The sequence below is a fragment of the Amia ocellicauda genome, chromosome 14, assembly GCF_036373705.1.
Source record: "Amia ocellicauda isolate fAmiCal2 chromosome 14, fAmiCal2.hap1, whole genome shotgun sequence".
Taxonomy (NCBI): domain Eukaryota; kingdom Metazoa; phylum Chordata; class Actinopteri; order Amiiformes; family Amiidae; genus Amia; species Amia ocellicauda.
In genome coordinates, this window is record NC_089863.1 from 19,935,457 (window position 1) to 19,955,205 (window position 19,749).

The window sequence follows — 19,749 nt, forward strand, 5'->3', positions numbered from 1 at the left end:
AGTGAAGGCTGCATTCATTTTAATATTTGATTGTAATGCTCTCACCATAGGTCTCTTGTGAAATGCTGCAATGCTTGTTGTGCTACAATGTCCTTAAAATTATTATTTTGTGATTGCAATCAAAATATGAATAAATTAACATTAAATCCAAAATTAACCTTGTCATATTTTAATTAAATCTGAAAATGGGTGGTATAACTTTCAAGGTTGGCTGGAGACTCTTTCCAGGTGGATTGTTCAGGTTAAAGGATGTTTTTTCGTTTGTTTGTTTTTAACTTGATTATGATTTATTCAAGCACTCAGAGAATTACATTTCCTTCGGTGTTTTCTTACACTTATCCCTTAACTAAAACTGGTGATAATGTTTCTCCACATAATTGGTAGCATTCTTATCTGTGGAGATCTACAATTTAATACTTAGTATTTTTTATAAAGCAAAGTATTAAATAAAAGAGTAATAAGTGGCGCAGTTCATGACACATGAAGTGAAACAGACTTAGTGAACACACATGAAAAGTTTATTTCTCTTTTCCAGCAGTGCCCTGCAGCTGTGTGAGGGTCGCTGTGGCTGCTTCAAGAGCAGAGTCTGCAGCTGCACCGCAGCGCTGGAAGAGGAGGGGCTCCACTCGCAGAAGTGAAAGTAAATTGCAGAGATGCATACTCATGCTGGGTAGAGCTGCTGAACTTTGCCCTTCTTTTTTAAGATAAAAAAAACACGGGTGCACTCGGAGCCCAGGCCATGTGTAGGGGGATAAGGATCTGTGGCTGTGCTGAGTGTCAGTGCAGTGAGAGGACAAGGGCAACACAGGAGATCAGGGAGTTTAGAGTTGGAGCTGTGACTCTCACCTGCAGCTCCCCCACCGAGACTCTCTGGTCTGCGCAGTCGGGACACTGCTGCGTCTCTGCTGTAGGTCTTCAGTGGAAATAACGAGACCTGGGAGCCTTATTGACCACAGTGTAGAGTCTGAAGAGCTGCTCTGCACAGGACTGAGTGAGATCCTTCAGGTAACGTCTCCCCACAGTGTGTTTTGGAAGAGTTTCAGAGTTTTGTTAATGGGACTCACTTTATTAGAAGGACAGGCATGATCATGTAGCTGATCAGTAGGTGTTGTACATTGAGAGTTTGTTTACAGGCCGATTTTCTCTCCAGTTCAGTTCAGTGCAGTGACTATCAGGCAAGACAGTCTGGGAGTTTTCTGTACGGCAGTATTCTAATCTGCTCACAAGGCCCTGTTTCTGTCATGTGACTGTCTGAGTGGGAGAGTCCCGGCATCTGTGTAGTAGCTCCATGTAAGAGTCTTTATGCTTGTCTGTATCTGTGTGTTATGTCCTGTACTGTGATATTGAGCTTTCCATTCTTACACTGTCAAGCTGACATAGTCACTTTTGTTCTTGTTTCTGGGTTACAGGTTTGTTTGACAATGTGTGTTTTGTTGTTCTTTGTTGTTACTGTGACACTTGTGCAGTTACAAAGTGTGTGTTGTGTGTGACTTTGTATTGCACTTATGTTGTAAGTCGCCCTGGATAAGGGCGTCTGCCAAGAAATATTATTATTATTATTATTATTATTATTATTATTATTAATAATAACACACATTCTGTAACTACATAAGTGTGTTTAGTACATGCTGTTTGATAAACCAGGTCCACAGCTGCACTGTTTGGTGTCAATGTGTGTAGTATGATAGTCTGAGGATGTGCTGACCCTGTTCACCTGCAGCTGTGTGTGTGTGTGTGTGTGTGCGTGTGTCTATATCTCTATGCAGGGCTGAGTCTCTCTCTACAGGCTGAGCTCTGTGTCTACAGGTATGTGGTTGTTTGTATACATGTGTATCTCACTGACTCTTCTCCAATCAAGTTCAATGTGTCTGTGTATCTATTAGTGTGTGAAGAGTTGCAGAAAGTCTCAACATTTCTAAGTTACATTTGGTATTTTATGGGTTGTGTGCAAGACCGAGAAGACAGTTCTTTCCTACTTGATTGGTTCAAACAAGTTTACTAAGCAAATTGTAACAAATTAACAAGAGACATTTAAATTAATTACTACATAGACTTATGAATGAATAACCTCTTGGTCAAGGATGCTAACACAGTAAGGTTTGTTAAATAACAAAACGCAGGGCAACAACAGAATGCAAAGTCTTAGAGATAAGAGAGCTATATTATGAAATTATAGAAATAATCTATACTGTTGAGAAACTCTTTGGATCTGGCAAGGGCTGACACAGCCTAACAGAGAAAGGCCGTTCAGCATTAAAACTCTAGAAATGTGAAATTTTGTTATTAGTGTGTATCTCGACTTATTTGTGTCTTGTTTGTTGGGGGAGAAGCATGTTTTCATCCACAATTTAATTTTTCTCTTTCATCACATATATTATATTTTACATATAAAGATCTTGAATATGACAGTTGTCTTTGCTATGGCTTTAAGTAATTAATTTTGGTTGCAAATCCATTGCAATCAATGACTGCCTGAAGTCTGGAACCCATAGACATCACCAGATGCTGGGTTTCTTCCCTGGTGATGCTCTGCCAGGCCTGTACTTCAGCTGTCTTTAGTTCCTGCTTGTTCTTGGGGTGTTTTGCCTTCAGTTTTGCCTTCAGCGAGTGAAATGCTGCTCAATTGGATTCAGGTCAGGTGACTGACTTAGCCATTGCAAAACATTCCACTTCTTCGCCTTAAAAAAGCCTTGGGTTGCAAGAACAAGCAGGGACTAAAGACAGCTGCAGTACAGGCCTGGCAGAACATCACCAGGGACGAAACCCAGCATCTGTTGATGTCTATGGGTTCCAGACTTCAGGCAGTCATTGACTGCAAAGGATTTGCAAACCAAGTATTGAAACTCACAATTTAATTCATGTTTAAGTTAGTTTGTCCAAATACTTTTAAACCCCTAAAATTGGGGGGACCACATATACAAATAAGTGTAAATCCTACACTGTTCACCCAGTTTGGATGTAACTACCCTCAAATTAAAGGTGAAAGTCGACACTTAAAGCACATTGATTGTTTCATTTCAAATCCATTGTGTTGGCATACAGAACCAAAGTGATAACAATTGTGTCACTGTCCAAATATTTATGGACCTAACTATATATATAGTGCCTGACCTCGGCCCCCCTCAAATGTTAACTCAATTCACAGTGGACACTTCACACTCTGGCTCAGTTTTCTTTGATTACTGATTACTTTGACTTCTGTTATTCTCTCAGTCCAGAGCACAAGCTGAGATGACATCAGTAATTGGTGAGACGCTGTTGATTTCCTCCTCGTCTCTCTCATTGCTTCTCTGCCAATCGCTGTGGAAATGGCTTCCCCCAGTATTCCCCTGTGTGAAGAGCAGTTCCAGTGCTCCATATGTCTGGATATATTCTCCAAACCAGTCTCCACTCCCTGTGGGCACAACTTCTGCATGGCGTGCATTGGAAGGTACTGGGACAGCAGTGATGTGTGTCAATGCCCAATGTGTAAGGAGACTTTCTCTAGGAGGCCTGACCTACGTGTTAACACCTTCATTGCTGGGATGGCTGAGCAGTTGAAGAAGGTAAGGCTCAGCCCTCCTGAGGAGCTCTCTGCTGAGCCTGGAGAAGTGCCCTGTGATTTCTGCACTGGGAGAAGGCTCAGGGCCGTGAAATCCTGCCTGGTGTGTCTGGCCTCTTACTGTATGACTCACATCCAGCCTCACTTTGGAGAAACTGCCTTCAGGAAACATAAACTGATTGACCCTGTGATCAATCTTGAAGACATGCTGTGCAGGAAGCATGAGAGAGTTCTGGAGCTGTTCTGTAGAGATGACCAAATATGTATTTGTGAGTTCTGCAGTGAGGCAGACCACAGGATACACAGCACTGTACCTTTAGAGGAAGAATGGAGAGAGAAGAAGGTAGGTTTTAAAATGGAAATATGCAGTATTTATAATTTGACAAAACACTTACAAATACAGGAATGGTACATTTTTTAAACAATGCATGCTATTTTTTACAAGGTAAGAAATATGAACTTCAGAGGACAGAATGCCATTTTCAATTCATGTCATGAGGGCTTCTAAATGCAGAAACTGCAAGACTTTTTCACCTTTACTAGTGGGAGAGTCTGGAGCCCAGTGTCAGTGAGCCATCAGCAGTGACTGGAGTCTCTGTGTCCCTCTGTCTGTCCACAGGCTCAGCTGGGGGAGACTGAGGCAGAAGTGCAACAGAAGATCCAGGACAGACTGAAGAAGGTGCAGGAGATCAAACAGGCAGTGGAGCTCAGCAGAGTGAGTCCTGTCCTGTCTGATCAAACCCTACTGAGTGGGGCACCACAGGGCTGCACTGCTCTCTCTCACACAGATTGCATGGCTCAGTGCTGCATTGCTCTCTTTCGGGGAGATTGTTCATACACAGGACTGTGGCTTGTTGGCAAAAATATGTATGATGCAATCTCAGCTCCCTGTGAGGTCACAGCTAATAACTCACCCTCAGCTGATTGAATGTCTGTGTGTCTCACTAATACTGTGTTATTCTCTTCTGTATGTTCCTCTGGTCCCCTCAGCTTGGTGCCCAGAGAGAGGCTGAAGACAGTGAGCAGGTCTTCAGGGCTCTGGTGCGCTCCATTGAGAGAAGCCAGGCCGAGCTGCTGGAGCTGATTGAGGAGAAGCAGAGAGTGGCGGAGAGGCGGGCTGAAGGGCTCATTGAAGAGCTGGAGCAGGAAATCACTGAGCTGGTGAAGACACACACAGAGCTGGAGCAGCTCTCACACACTGAGGACCACATCCACTTCCTACAGGTCAGCACTGTGACATCACTTTATTCACAGTGACATTTATTGACCCCTCCATGATGATGAGTGTCTCCTCTCTCCTGTAGAGTCTCTCAGCCCTGCCCCCTCCTCCACACACCAAGGACTGGTCTGACGTCACTGTGACCTCTGACCTCTGTCTCAGTACTGTTAGGAGAACAGTGTCTCAGATGGAGGAGATACTTAGGGATGAACTGCAGAAACTCTCTAATGCTGGTTTGTAGACCATTTATTTTAACTCTACATCAAAGTTACAAGCTGTATTTTACCTACAGCAATGGACAACAGCGATCGTGCTGGCCTGTGCTGATGAATGAGAGTAACCCTTTAAGAATTTAGTAATTTGCTATATGGAATTCAGTTTTATCTATATCATTGTTTCCTGCACTATAACATTAGAGCACTTGGAATCTTTAACAATAAAATGTTTCATTTCAGACAATAACATAACAAGCTAGATTTTGTAATGTAGGACAATTTATTATGAATGATTACAATCAATGGTTGTTTGACCACAGTGTTTTTCTTCCCAGAGCTCAAGAGGGTCCAGAAGTGTGCAGGTGTGTGATTTCTGTTGTTCTTCTGCTGCTCTCACTAATGGATGGAGAGAGAGAGAGAGAGAGAGAGAGAGAGAGTGCCAGGCAGTGCTGATGGTATAAATCCCTCACTCAGTGTGATTTGTAATATTCACTGACAGGAGGGATTGACTGAGCTCCACATACACAGTCTCTCATTTTGGGATGGATTGTGAATTAGAACTCCAGTATTTCTGAATGAAGCCATAACAGCCCTTCAAGCTTTTTTCAATGGGGGTCAGTGGCTCTGAGGAATCCCAGCTGACCTGAACCCAGTCCACAGCAGCACCATCAGCAATATTCACTCAGTCCAGCAGCACAGCTTCCTGTGTGACCAGTGTCCCCACCTGGAGAGGAGCTCCATACAACACAGACTGTGGTTCTTCTGTTAGAGCAGCACTGTGATCTTCTATAATACCTCATACTCTCATGTCTCCCTCTCAAAATGAAATACAAAATTAGAAAATGTGAAGAGTGTTCATTCTTCTCTTCAGTTTTTTTCATAATTGTTGTGAATTTGTTCTTCATTATTTTCTCTTCTCTGATCCACAGTGGATGTGACTCTGGACCCCAACACAGCTGCTGCCAAACTCATTCTGTCTGAGGATGGCAAACAAGTGAGACTGGGAGACAAACGACAGGCTCTCAATGACAATCCAGAGAGATTTGATCCTGGTCCCAATGTCCTGGGAAAGGAGGGTTTCAGTTCAGGGAGACACTACTGGGAGGTGGAGGTGGGGGAGAAGACTGCGTGGGATTTAGGAGTCGCCAGAGAGTCCATCAACAGGAAGGGGAAGATTACACTGAGGCCTAAGAATGGGTACTGGACTGTATGGTTGAGGAATGGGAATGAGTACCAGGCTCTTGCTGGCCCAGATATCCCCCTCCCCCTGAGCCTGAAGCCATGGACGGTGGGGGTGTTTGTGGATTATGAGGGGGGGCAGGTCTCCTTTTACAATGTGGAGGCCAGGTCTCATATCTACACATTCACTGACACCTTCACTGAGAAACTCTATCCTTTCTTCAGCCCCTGTAACAATGATGGAGGTAAAAATGCAGCCCCGCTGATCATCTCTCCTGTCCGTCACACAGACTGAAGGAGGCAGATTCTCCAAGGAAGGGGGAGCAGAAACCGTAATCAGTGAGAGTAATAACAATGATATTCAGATCAGTGCTCTCCAGCCCCAGAAATACATTTTGTATACAAAATATTTAACAAATGACATAAAACATTTGAGGCAGACTTGACCAGCATTGCTTTTACAGTCTTGATGCTGGCCAAGTGTGCCTCAAGAATTGTCGTGTCTTTCACTGGGGTTCACTATAGAGTGCGTTTTTTTTTTAATGTGTTATGTTGCAGACTGCTGTTAAGGCATCTGCTGTGACTAATTGCTCACCATTATAAATCACAATTGTAATGGAAGACATTTGCGTAGCTTCTCCCTCCCTGGTACAGAATGCAGTGTTTTTATAACTCCTGCATAATTTAGTTAGATCAACGATTTTAAAGTTTAAATACACAGTAGGAGAATCTGAGAGTGTGTTTTAGGGGTTTGGGAGTATTATTTTTTACTTAAGATTCACAATACATTAGGCTAATTGTTCACTGTCATCACTTCCATGCAATTTTGTAAATTATAATATTAGAAGAATGCAATTTTTTAATATTTTCCAGTTTATATTTGTTTAAAAAATGCTGTAATGTTTGAATAAAGATCAGAAACATGATAGTATGGAATCATTACAGAGAAAGAAAGCAGCTTGGCAAGGTTGCAAGTCATTGTTTGATATGGTCCTATTTAGCTCACTTTTCTTATAGAGGAATGTTAATATATTTGAATGATGGATCTCCATGTTAATTATGGGTCCTGACTATAAAAAAATGATATGTACAGTGAGGGAAAAAAGTATTTGATCCCCTGCTGATTTTGTATGTTTTCCCACTGACAAAGAAATGATCAGTCTATCATTTTAATGGTAGGTGTATTTTAACAGTGAAAGACAGAATAACAAAAAAATCCAGAAAAACACATTTCAAAAAAGTTATACATTGATTTGCATGTTAATGAGGGAAATAAGTATTTGATCCCCTATCAACCAGCAAGATTTCTGGCTCCCAGGTGTCTTTTATACAGGTAACGAGCTGAGCTCGTTACCTATATAAAAGAAACCTGTCCACAGAAGCAATCAATCAATCAGATTCCAAACTCTCCACCATGGCCAAGACCAAAGAGCTGTCCAAGGATGTCAGGGACAAGATTGTAGACCTACACAAGGCTGGAATGGGCTACAAGACCATCGCCAAGCAGCTTGGTGAGAAGGTGACAACAGTTGGTGCGATTATTCGCAAATGGAAGAAACACAAAATAACTGTCAGTCTCCCTCAGTCTGGGGCTCCATGCAAGATCTCACCTCGTGGAGTTTCAATGATCATGAGAATGGTGAGGAATCAGCCCAGAACTACACGGGAGGATCTTGTTAATGATCTCAAGGCAGCTGGGACCATAGTCACCAAGAAAACAATTGGTAACACACTACGCCGTGAAGGACTGAAATCCTGCAGCGCCCACAAGGTCCCCCTGCTCAAGAAAACACATGTACAGGCTTGTCTGAAGTTTGCCAATGAACATCTGAATGATTCAGAGGAGAACTGGGTGAAAGTGTTGTGGTCAGATGAGACCAAAATCAAGCTCTTTGGCATCAACTCAACTCGTGTTTAGAGGAGGAGGAATGCTGCCTATGACCCCAAGAACACCATCCCCACCATCAAACATGGAGGTGGAAACATTATGCTTTGGGGGTGTTTTTCTGCTAAGGGGACAGGACAACTGCACCGCATCAAAGAGACGATGGACGGGGCCATGTACCGTCAAATCTTGGGTGAGAACCTCCTTCCCTCAGCCAGGGCATTGAAAATGGGTCGTGGATGGGTATTCCAGCATGACAATGACCCAAAACACACAGCCAAGGCAACAAAGGAGTGGCTCAAGAAGAAGCACATTAAGGTCCTGGAGTGGCCTGGAGTGGCCATAGAAAATCTGTGGAGGGAGCTGAAGGTTCGAGTTGCCAAACGTCAGCCTCGCAACCTTAATGACGTGGAGAGGATCTGCAAAGAGGAGTGGGACAAAATCCCTCCTGAGATGTGTGCAAACCTGGTGGCCAACTACAAGAAACGTCTGACCTCTGTGATTGCCAACAAGGGTTTTGCCACCAAGTACTAAGTCGAAGGGGTCAAATACTTATTTCACTCATTAACATGCAAATCAATTTATAACTTTTTTGAAATGCGTTTTTCTGGATTTTTTTGTCGTTATTCTGTCTCTCAGTGTTAAAATACACCTACCATTAAGATTATAGACTGATCATTTCTTTGTCAGTGGGCAAATGTACAAAATCAGCAGGGGATCAAATACTTTTTTCCCTCATTGTATATATTGTTGAAACAAATGTTAGGCCTCATACTTGTTGTTGAAATTGAGTAATTGCAGAATGTGCAGTATGTGCAGATGGGTGAGGAAGTTGAACAAGTTAGATAGTCTCTTAGAATAAAAAATAAGCCTAGGTGTCAAAACGCACCCTTGTTTTTCTGTCTTGTTTATTAGCTGTCTGCATTTGCTGAACTTTTCCATTGTGCAAGAGTAAGGAACTAACGAAATGATCAACAAATTAGGAAATGTGTAGAACCATGCATTGCATTGACCGCTTTGAACCTAAACGACAACAGCGAAGCCTCAATCTTGCACAATTACCTGGTGCTGTCACCCGAATGGGACTAGATTAATGGGACTTAGTACATATAAAGAAACTGTTATCTGCAAAAGAAATGGTACCCAACATGAATACATTGAGCCTATGCAAACCTAGAATGGTACTTATTATATCTGTGACCATCAAGCTTACTCTTGGCTGCCCACAATTTGGTCTGGGTCTGCTATTGGTCTGCTATCTAGAGTTTATAAAGCCAGCCATGAGACATCTCCCCTTGTTACCTACAGGTCAAATGTAGAACAAACGGGACATCTTTGAAACTGAGCAATTTATCTGCATTGTATTTCCCAACTATGGTGTGACCCACACAGTCAAAGTGGTCAGACTCCTTAGATGAATTGAGATCTGAAACTGTGCAATACACACCATGGTTTTACAAAATCACATGGGTTTAGATTTTACACTTAGCCTCAAAGTAGGTGTATGTGCAAAGAGTGCTGCACTTACATACCTGAAAATTCTGAACAGATCCATGATTTGACTGATCATGTCAGTAAGAAGATACACCATACAGATTATATTATTATTATTATTATTATTATTATTATTATTATTATTTTATTTTATTTTATTTATTTTTCTTGGCAGACGCCCTTATCCAGGGCAAATTACAACATAAGCGCAATAAAAAGTGCAAGAATACAGTTAAGTACAAGGCATCAAACATTACACAGTCTCTCATTTTGGGATGGATTGTGAATTAGAACTCCAGTATTTCTGAATGAAGCCATAACAGCCCTTCAAGCTTTTTTCAATGGGGGTCAGTGGCTCTGAGGAATCCCAGCTGACCTGAACCCAGTCCACAGCAGCACCATCAGCAATATTCACTCAGTCCAGCAGCACAGCTTCCTGTGTGACCAGTGTCCCCACCTGGAGAGGAGCTCCATACAACACAGACTGTGGTTCTTCTGTTAGAGCAGCACTGTGATCTTCTATAATACCTCATACTCTCATGTCTCCCTCTCAAAATGAAATACAAAATTAGAAAATGTGAAGCGTGTTCATTCTTCTCTTCAGTTTTTTTGAGGCATTTGAGGCAGACTTGACCAGCATTGCTTTTACAGTCTTGATGCTGGCCAAGTGTGCCTCAAGAATTGTCGTGTCTCTCACTGGGGTTCACTATAGAGTGCGGTTTCTGATGTGTGTAATTTGTTTAAACTGCTGAAATAAGTCTGAATCAATATACTGGGGAATACAAGAACTGCAACCTGGACTCTCTCTCATTTCTTATTTGATGTTTTCTATAACCAATAAACCTAGCTAGCAAGTGAAAATGCTACAATATGTATGTATTTCCAGATAGAATGAGGGATAGAGAGCATATGTAAACTATTAATATTACTTTTAGTTGTAGCAGCAGTGTGTGTGTGTGTGCATGTGGATTTGGGGTTATACATTCAGCTCTTTTTTTTTAATGTGTTATGTTGCAGACTGCTGTTAAGGCATCTGCTGTGACTAATTGCTCACCATTATAAATCACAATTGTAATGGAAGACATTTGCGTAGCTTCTCCCTCCCTGGTACAGAATGCAGTGTTTTTATAACTCCTGCATAATTTAGTTAGATCACCGAAGTTTAAATACACAGTAGGAGAATCTGAGAGTGTGTTTTAGGGGTTTGGGAGTATTATTTTTTACTTAAGATTCACAATACATTAGGCTAATTGTTCACTGTCATCACTTCCATGCAATTTTGTAAATTATAATATTAGAAGAATGCAATTTTTTTAATATTTTCCAGTTTATATTTGTTTAAAAAATGCTGTAATGTTTGAATAAAGATCAGAAGCATGATAGTATGGAATCATTACAGAGAAAGAAAGCAGCTTGGCAAGGTTGCAAGTCATTGTTTGATATGGTCCTATTTAGCTCACTTTTCTTATAGAGGAATGATAATATATTTGAATGATGGATCTCCATGTTAATTATGGGTCCTGACTATAAAAAAATGATATGTATATATTGTTGAAACAAATGTTAGGCCTCATACTTGTTGTTGAAATTGAGTAATTGCAGAATGTGCAGTATGTGCAGATGGGTGAGGAAGTTGAACAAGTTAGATAGTCTCTTAGAATAAAAAATAAGCCTAGGTGTCAAAACGCACCCTTGTTTTTCTGTCTTGTTTATTAGCTGTCTGCATTTGCTGAACCTTTCCATTGTGCAAGAGTAAGGAACTACCGAAATGATCAACAAATTAGGAAATGTGTAGAACCATGCATTGCATTGACCGCTTTGAACCTAAACGACAACAGCGAAGCCTCAATCTTGCACAATTACCTGGTGCTGTCATAAAACCAGTAATTGATTTAGGGGGGCCGATAAATCACAACACAAATGACAGGGACCATCGATTTTGAGCATAAGTACCTCAAAAGAAGAGAACTCACTAACAGTGATTGGATTCAGTGGCATAGGTGTCATGGGTGGTCTGGTGACAACGGTCTCCCACACTACGCCACCGCAGTTGTTTAAAGAGGAGGGGACCTATGCACCACCCATTACAATCCCCCAAGCAGGCTCGGATCGGGATCTCGGCACACCCACCACAGACACAGGAAATTAAATAACGGGTTTATTTACACACAAGGCAGGACGGCTGTGTGACAGTTTTACAATAAGGAATCTAGCTAAAATGCCATTGTTTATGTGGGCAATAAACAATATTCTACAAGCGAATAAAATAATTCCTAAAAACTCATTCCCTAATCTGTCTTATAATCAAAGAAAAGGAAAATAAACCAAAAGCCTGTCTAATAAAATAACGCTTCCTTTCCCTCAATATCAATAGAAGTGGTGGCAAACAAAGATGTGCAAAAGTTACAGCTATAGATACAGCTCAATCCCAAATGTCTTCTGCCTTCTGGACATTCTGCACCGGTGAGTCCCTTGTCTTGAAGTGTCCATATTCTCTCTCTCTCTCTGTGTATGTGAAGAATGCCTCCCAGCAGCTGGACCCCATACTGGAACACGTCTCTCCTCCGGACCAATCTGTGTGAGTGCAGCTATTACTGATCTTATCTCTAAATGGTACTTATTGCATTTCATTCTCTCTTTCCATTTCAGATTGCCAATGAGGGCACTTCCACGGTAGCTACAGCAGGGCAGCAGCTTCTACAAAAAAAAAAAAAATCCAAAATCTTTTGAATATATAAGGTTTTCTCCACGCTCATCCATGATTTGCTTTTACTGTTGGCGCAGTCCTTTTGCCTCAGCTCCGACTGCTACTGTCTCCGACTTTCAAGCTCTGCAATGCTTGTATTTCATTGTATTCCGTCTCAATTTGGCACTTTCCTGCGCAGCTTCAGTCCGTCACTCGGTCCCACTGTCCTTTGCTTGTGCCTTGTCCCGCTGTCCATGCCAGGGATTTATTTATTGTGTTAATTGTACTGCATAATCCTTAAATCCTACAAATATTGTATGAATGTGCATGCATTTTTTTGCATTTAAATAATAACATTAGATTTAGATATTGTAGCTGTCACCACCGCCGCCCCCCCTCTAGAAAATATGGTCTGCTACAAACTGTTTTGCTCCTGAGTGTTTTGTTCCTGTTTTGCTTGCGCTCACTCAGTGTTATCTTAAGGCCATGATACACTATGACATTTCCATGAAATCCAATTTCATGAAATTCGAATGCAGCCCAGGATTTCCTCAAAATTTCAGTGACATTGCAAGAATTCTGATTTCATCCGATTTCATCCGATTTCAAGCAATAGAGCAGAGTCCAATTTTCATGAAATCGCCCTGGACAAGTATCCAATCAGAGAGCAAGAAGGAGTCACATGACAACATCTACGACATCACTGGGAACCTTGAACAGCAGATGGAAGTTGGACAGGAGAGGAGAGCGAGAGAAGTGCCAGTTTACCCACTGTTTACGGCTACTGTCTCATACACATAAAACTGTGGTAAATTGTCGAAAGCCATTCATTAAATATTAAATAAATATTTTCCTTTCAGTCTTGTATTTCTTACCTTACATTTGATTTTACTCAAATCATAGTCATGTATTTTATACATGGGGTTCAGTCTAGAACAGAAGAAAATGCAATTAATGTTATTATCCGATAAAACAACCAAATCACTGTTGTTTGGGTGCTGCAATGCCAAGCCCTCAACGAATTCCTGGCTACACAACTGGCCCTGCCAATGTGATATTAAACAACAGTAAGTTCCTCTTTATATCACAGAGCAACTTCGTCTGATGGCAGTATAGCAGACATGAAGAAAGGCAACAGTTGTGAAAATTTGGAACTAATGTCAGTCAATTCTCCATTGACAGAGAAACAACCTGAAGCCAGGATATCCCAGCAAAGAAACACAGCAGGTACAGTTCAGAAGCCAATCTAAAAACAGTAGAATTTTTTGAGTATAATTATTTTGTCTTTGTACCCATTTCAATGTCTGTTATGTTGGAATTTATTCTACAACTAATATAATTCAACAAAATTATAAATTCATTTAAAATTGATTAATTTGTGCAAACTTAGAACCTTAGAACTGTGGGGTGTCCCTTACAGAACACCTGCTAATCTGGCTTAGCCTCAATTTATACATTAAAGTAACCAAAATTGCACACTTCAATGTTAAATCATGTAGTAGGATTTGTCATATTAAGAGAATTTCCTAATTATTAATATTTTTTTTCAAACTGAGAAATTATTAGTAACATGCCAACTAAAAACAAATGTAAAATGTTACGTTCCTTCCACATTTAAAACTGCATGATGAAGAATGAGGCTTGGCTAGAAACATCTTTACTATCGGGCTGCAATATTGTAGTTTATTTCTGTAACTTAAATTTAAAGCAGAAATAGAAACAAATATATGTATTCAATGACAACAGCGGTCGAATGTACTTTACAGCAAGAGATGTTTGTATCAAATTGTTTTGTTGGACTGGCATTCAGGATAATTACATGACTGAAAGTCCACTATGTCATTACTCAAGATGAAGAATGTCATTTCAGATAAAATCTGTTTCAGATGGAGACAAGTTTATTTTCATATGACATCTGTCCTAGTTCAACCAAATAACTCAAAAATAGGTGTGATTTATGACAATACTGAGTTGAAATTAAGATATTTATTCAACTTACACTACCATAACCTAATGAATCAAACAAAGTTAATTCAGAAGACATTACAAAACATAATAAAAACATAAAGTAAAAATAAGAAATCAAGATTTAAAGAAGTAATAAAATAATTTTACAGTGAGGGAGAAAAGTATTTGATCCCTTGCTGATTTTGTACGTTTGCCCACTGACAAAGAAATTATCAGTCTATAATTTTAATGGTAGGTGTATTTTAACAGTGAGAGACAGAATAACAACAAAAAAATCCAGAAAAACACATTTCAAAAAAGTTATACATTGATTTGCATGTTAATGAGGGAAATAAGTATTTGATCCCCTAACTAAAGGGAGTGTAAAAGACACCTGTCCACAGAAGCAATCAATCAATCAGATTCCAAACTCTCCACCATGGCCAAGACCAAAGAGCTGTCCAAGGATGTCAGGGACAAGATTGTAGACCTACACAAGGCAGGAATGGGCTACAAGACCATCGCCAAGCAGCTTGGTGAGAAGGTGACAACAGTTGGTGCGATTATTCGCAAATGGAAGAAACACAAAATAACTGTCAGTCTCCCTCAGTCTGGGGCTCAGGCAAGATCTCACCTCATGGAGTTTCAATGATCATGAGAATGGTGAGGAATCAGCCCAGAACTACACGGGAGGATCTTGTTAATGATCTCAAGGCAGCTGGGACCATAGTCACCAAGAAAACAATTGGTAACACACTACGCCGTGAAGGACTGAAATCCTGCAGCGCCTGCAAGGTCCCCCTGCACAAGAAAGCACATGTACAGGCCCGTCTGAAGTTTGCCAATGAACATCTGAGTGATTCAGAGGAGAACTGGGTGAAAGTGTTCTGGTCAGATGAGACCAAAATCGAGCTAGTGGCCTAGCCAGTCTCCAGACCTTAATCCCATAGAAAATCTGTGGAGGGAGCTGAAGGTTCGAGTTGCCAAACGTCAGCCTCAGCCTTGCCAGCCTTGGTTTTTTCAGTCGAAGGGGTCAAATACTTATTTCACTCATTAACATGCAAATCAATTTATAACTTTTTGAAATGCGTTTTTCTGGATTTTTTTGTTGTTACTCTGTCTCTCACTGTTAAAATACACCTACCATTAAAATTATAGACTGATCATTTCTTTGTCAGTGGGCAAACGTACAAAATCAGCAGGGGATCAAATATTTTTTCCCTCACTGTAGATGAAGCTCTTCTAAAGATTTTCTAAATTTACACAATCTATATATATTTAGGAGTTGGGACACAGACCTAGTGAAAAAACACAACATAATACATAGCCAGCGAGTTAACAGAGTAGCTGAGCCGAAGAAGAATATACAACATGTACATACCGCGCAACAGCAAGACCATGCCTGTCAGCGTGCAGCACAGGAGTATCCAACTCAACTGAATAGTACAGAGTGGAAGAGCTCTATTGTGCTGACAATTAGATTTCGTACAAACAAACTACTACCAGCTAACGCAGGGCAACTACAGCTCTTACCATGTGAATAAATGAACTATGTACACAGCGGGGCACTGGAGAAGCTCAAGTGCCCTCCGCTAGAGGACAGTGGCAGTGAGCTCCATTCTATACAGGTCAGACGGAGCCACAGTCCTGCTGTTTAACACATATTTTATTTATATACAGAGTGGGGTACAGGCCAGACGCATGCACCACCGCAACACAATGCATAATGAAGGAACTATATACAGGGTGGCCTCGTAAGGCAACGTTCCTGCGAGGCTGCATGACAGACCCTGGGAACACATCGACAGGGCTGTCAGTAAATCCAGGATCAGCTCACATGGGTGCTCGACTGGAAGGCATAGTCCAGTGGAAGGGAAGACACAGGGTCAGACTGGGAGAGGAAAGGCAGGAGCCAGAGCCCGTAAGCTACTGGGGCTCGACTGCAGCCAACACCGGGTTCCCAGTGGAAGCGACCGGTCCCGTCACATGCAACCTGTAGAACTGAGCAAATGTAAGCTGCGAGGCCCAAGCTGCAGCCGCACAAATGTCTGCCAAGGGGGCGCCTTGAAAAAGGGCTCACCATGTGGCAACACCTCGAGTCGAGTGGGCCACCAGGTGGTCAGGCTTCGGGGTCCCGGTGGACTGGTAGGCCATGGTAATGGTGTCCAAAATCCAATGCGAGAGGCGTTGCTTTGACAGCGCCTGGCCCTGTGTCCGCACTCCATAAGACACAAACAGTTGGTCTGAGTGCCGAATGTCCTTAGTGTGTTCCAAATAGCACCTGAGGGCCCACACAGGGTCCAACAGAAATTGCAATGAATTGGGTCTTGACTGCCATCTTGGCATCAGGTGCTAAACGTACGCCAGCGGTAGGAATACTGCGACCTTGTAGAGGGAGCTCTCGCCGACTGAATAGTGGCTACTACTGCGTCTGACAGACCGCAGGCAATCAATCGCTCCCACTCAGGGGCCAGGCCCAGAGCTGGAAGAGGCCTGGATTGGAGTGCCAAAGCTTCCAGAGATGAGATGAGAGTCCTGCACCTGGGAGAGCAAATCTGCTCTCACTGGGAGCTTCCAAGGGTCTCTGTGGAGGAGGGCGATCAGGTCTGCAAACCAGATTCTGCAAGGCCACTGTAGGGCTATCAGCAGAACTCGTTCTCTCCTGATCTTCTCCAGGAGAAGGGGGAATGGTGGGAATGTGTAAAGTAGACAGCGCAGCCATGTGTGGGCTAGCGCGTCGATCCCTAGGGTTCCTGAACTGTCTTGGATGGAGAACCATAGTGGGCAGTGTGTGGACGCTGCCCAGGCAAAGAGATCCACTTCTGCACCCTGCCGATCCGGCTCCACAGTTGCTGTATCACAAATGGGTGGAGACGCCATTCTGAGACCGGGGGGCCTACCCCTGAGAGGAGGTCCGCCGCTGTGTTGGCCAGGCCTGAGAGGTGAAATGAGAGGTGAACTGGAGTGGAACCGTGGCTGCGCCCACAGAAGCAGACGGCGTGATAGACAGTACAGTCTGCATGACCGGAGGCCTCCTTGCCTGTTGATATATAGGCAACCACCGCTGTGTTGTCCGTCCAAACCAGTACATGTCTGTCCTGCAGGACTGGCAGTAAACGAGACATGTGAAAAAGTAGACGGATCCGGCGACCAAGGATGGTGGAATAAGTGGCAAGGAGAGCAGAGTGTGTCACCAACAATAAATGTCACGTTTATTAATTCAAAGAGTCCACCTGAGCAATCAGGTCTATGCAATAACTTCAGGATGTGAAGTACAAAAACAGGAATTTTGCACATGAAAAAAAACAAAACAAAAAACTTGCCAGTAAAACTAGGCTTACTACAAAAAAAAAAAAAAACAGACAAAGAATACAGCTAAATCCAGGCTTACGCCATTAAGACAGTCAAACAGCTAACATAAGCTTGCTTTGCTTATTCAATGCACTGGCTGTGAGCAGCCATTACCTTACCCAGGCTTCAACAAAACAGAACTGACTACAGGTTGAGATAAGGCCTAATTTTTCCCTTCCTGAAGCTCCTCCCCTGATTGGACTGGTCCACTTTCCTAAACATACAGATAAGGCTAAATGTTCTATAACCTTAATTCTTATGCATAAGCTTTTAGTTCCAGAGTAGTAAATTACAAAACAAACATTTCTGCATAACATGACAAGAAAAACAAACCAACAAACTATCTGCATGGCTGCCTTAAGAAGAAATTGCCAATACACTCGATGCCCACTCGAAAGCAACCACTAGGTGTCGCTCCCAGGCCCTAGGAGCGAACACAGCAAAATTCCATCCCGGAAGCAATGAGCCAAGCTGTAACCTTATAGCGTTTACCTTTAGACAAGAAAACGAAAAGGCATTACAAAAGGACAGGGACCATAAAAGATTCATAAAGCGCAAGGTAAGGATCCTGAGTTGTTTATCTTATCATTAATCACAATTCTGCGGCAATGTCTTTAGCATTAAATGATGGTGTGGGTTTAATGTAATGTATTGCCATCGGTGTGTGCTTGTGGTCCTCAAAACACTGTTGGTGATGAGTTTGGGACAAACGCATCATCACAAGACAGTCCAACTGCTTGCAACTCCAGGATATTGATATGGAGGGCCCGTGCTGGCTCCATCCACTTGCTTCGGACTCCACGTCCGTCGCAGACTGCTCCCCAATCCTGCTTGGAAGCGTGTGTCATCATGACTGCTCGGTGGTAGACTGGCAACAGGAGCACACTAGGGTCAAATTGTGAGGGCTCTGCCACCAAGTGACTGACTCAGCGTGCTCGATCATGGCGAGGGTGCATCCTGAGAGACCTGAACCACCACTGCAGCGCCCTCAATTGGAGGAGGCTGAGGGGGAGGGCCTTTGATGCAGTCTCTAGGAGGTCCAGCAGCCTCTGGCAAAGGGACACCCTGACACGAGCTCTCAGTTGAAAGAGGGAGAGACATGTGCATATGGAGGCAACTCTCTCTGGCACCAGTGTGACAAGCATGGCAACAGAATTGAAGCGCAGTCTGAGGAACTGTGCCTTCTGAGTTGGCATCAGACTGCTCTTCTCTCGATTGACCTGGAGGCCCAATTCGGAGAGGCGGCCTAAAATCAGGTTTGTGTGTTTCTGAAGCTGTTCCCTTGAGTGAGAACAAACCAGCCAGTCATCTATATAGTTGAGGATGTGGACCCCCTGCCAATGCAAGGTGGCTATGCACTTGGAAAAAGTAGGTGGGGCTAATGACAGGCTGAAGGGGAGAACAGCAAACTCGAACACTCGGCCCTTGCGCCTGCGCAATGGGGATGTGAGAGCAAGCATCTTTCAGATCCACCGTGGTGAACCAGTCGCCGGGCTTGATGGCCTGGGACATAGTACGCAGGTTAAGCATCTTGAAGCGCAACACCTTGAGGTGGCAGTTCAGGCGCCTCAGATCCAAGATGGGGTGGAAACCGCCATCTTTCTTGGGCACAAGGAAGTATGGGAATAGAATCCCTCGTGCTGCCCCAGCGGGGGCACTTCGCTGGTTGGTCAATTCTCCAGGAGAGCGGTGATTTCAACACAAAGTGCCGCACACTGCAACAGGTCTCTCACTCGCGTCCACACCACACCCTGGAAGGGGGTGGACGTGTCTGAAATTGTAGCCAACTGATACAGTTTGGAGCACCAAAGAGTCTTGGGAGTTGGCAATTTGAGAGTTGCTGTAAGGGTGGGCCAGAGGCTGTTGGAATGCCTCAGGGGCGGGGCTCAGGTGGTGGAGGAGGTGGGGTCAGGCTGGGTCTCCTACTACCACGAGCTGCCATGGGCTGCCGGAGGCCAGGGCGGTGAACCAGAGGTGGTGCCTGCCTGCCAGTGAGACGCTGGTGGAGATCGGCAGGTGGGCGGGGCTGTGGGCGGGGCTGTGGTCTGGCCTGTGACCTGGGAGCCGCGGTCGGGAGGCCTCCCTGCTGGCAAGCTGCTGCAGACTGTCTGCGCTGCTGGGCCTGGGGTGAAATGGGATAAACCCATGCCAGCTACAGGGACTGCTCCCTCTCCTGGAGGGTGCGTATCAGAATCGCCCCCACAGAGGGGCCAAAAGTGAAGCCTGGCGAGT

At 43.3% G+C, this 19,749-nt stretch overlaps 1 protein-coding gene across 3 annotated transcripts; it reads left to right on the forward strand.

The window, feature by feature from the left end:
- Nucleotides 1-619: 619 nt before the first annotated feature.
- On the forward strand, nt 620-7,080 carry LOC136767789 (E3 ubiquitin-protein ligase TRIM39). Of its 3 annotated transcripts, XM_066721792.1 has the most exons (8): nt 621-1,005; nt 1,767-1,806; nt 3,214-3,884; nt 4,161-4,256; nt 4,532-4,765; nt 4,846-4,993; nt 5,311-5,337; nt 5,905-7,080. In XM_066721792.1, exons 3-8 carry the CDS (start codon nt 3,309-3,311, stop codon nt 6,447-6,449), a joined length of 1,626 nt encoding a protein of 541 aa, XP_066577889.1. In that variant the 5' UTR covers nt 621-1,005; nt 1,767-1,806; nt 3,214-3,308; the 3' UTR covers nt 6,450-7,080. The 3 variants fall into 3 exon arrangements, with proteins under 3 accessions (XP_066577891.1, XP_066577889.1, XP_066577888.1); XM_066721791.1 differs by lacking the exon at nt 1,767-1,806; XM_066721794.1 differs by lacking the exons at nt 1,767-1,806; nt 5,311-5,337 and having other exon boundaries at nt 620-1,005.
- Nucleotides 7,081-19,749: the final 12,669 nt, after the last annotated feature.

Coding starts and splice junctions, on each gene's coding strand:
- LOC136767789 (XM_066721792.1), top strand. CDS start 3,309: ATGGCTTCCCCCAGTATTCCCCTGTGTGAAGAGCAGTTCCAGTGCTCC. Junction 3,885..4,160: donor AAGAATGGAGAGAGAAGAAG/GTAGGTTTTAAA, acceptor GTCTGTCCACAG/GCTCAGCTGGGGGAGACTGA. Junction 5,338..5,904: donor GAGGGTCCAGAAGTGTGCAG/GTGTGTGATTTC, acceptor TCTGATCCACAG/TGGATGTGACTCTGGACCCC.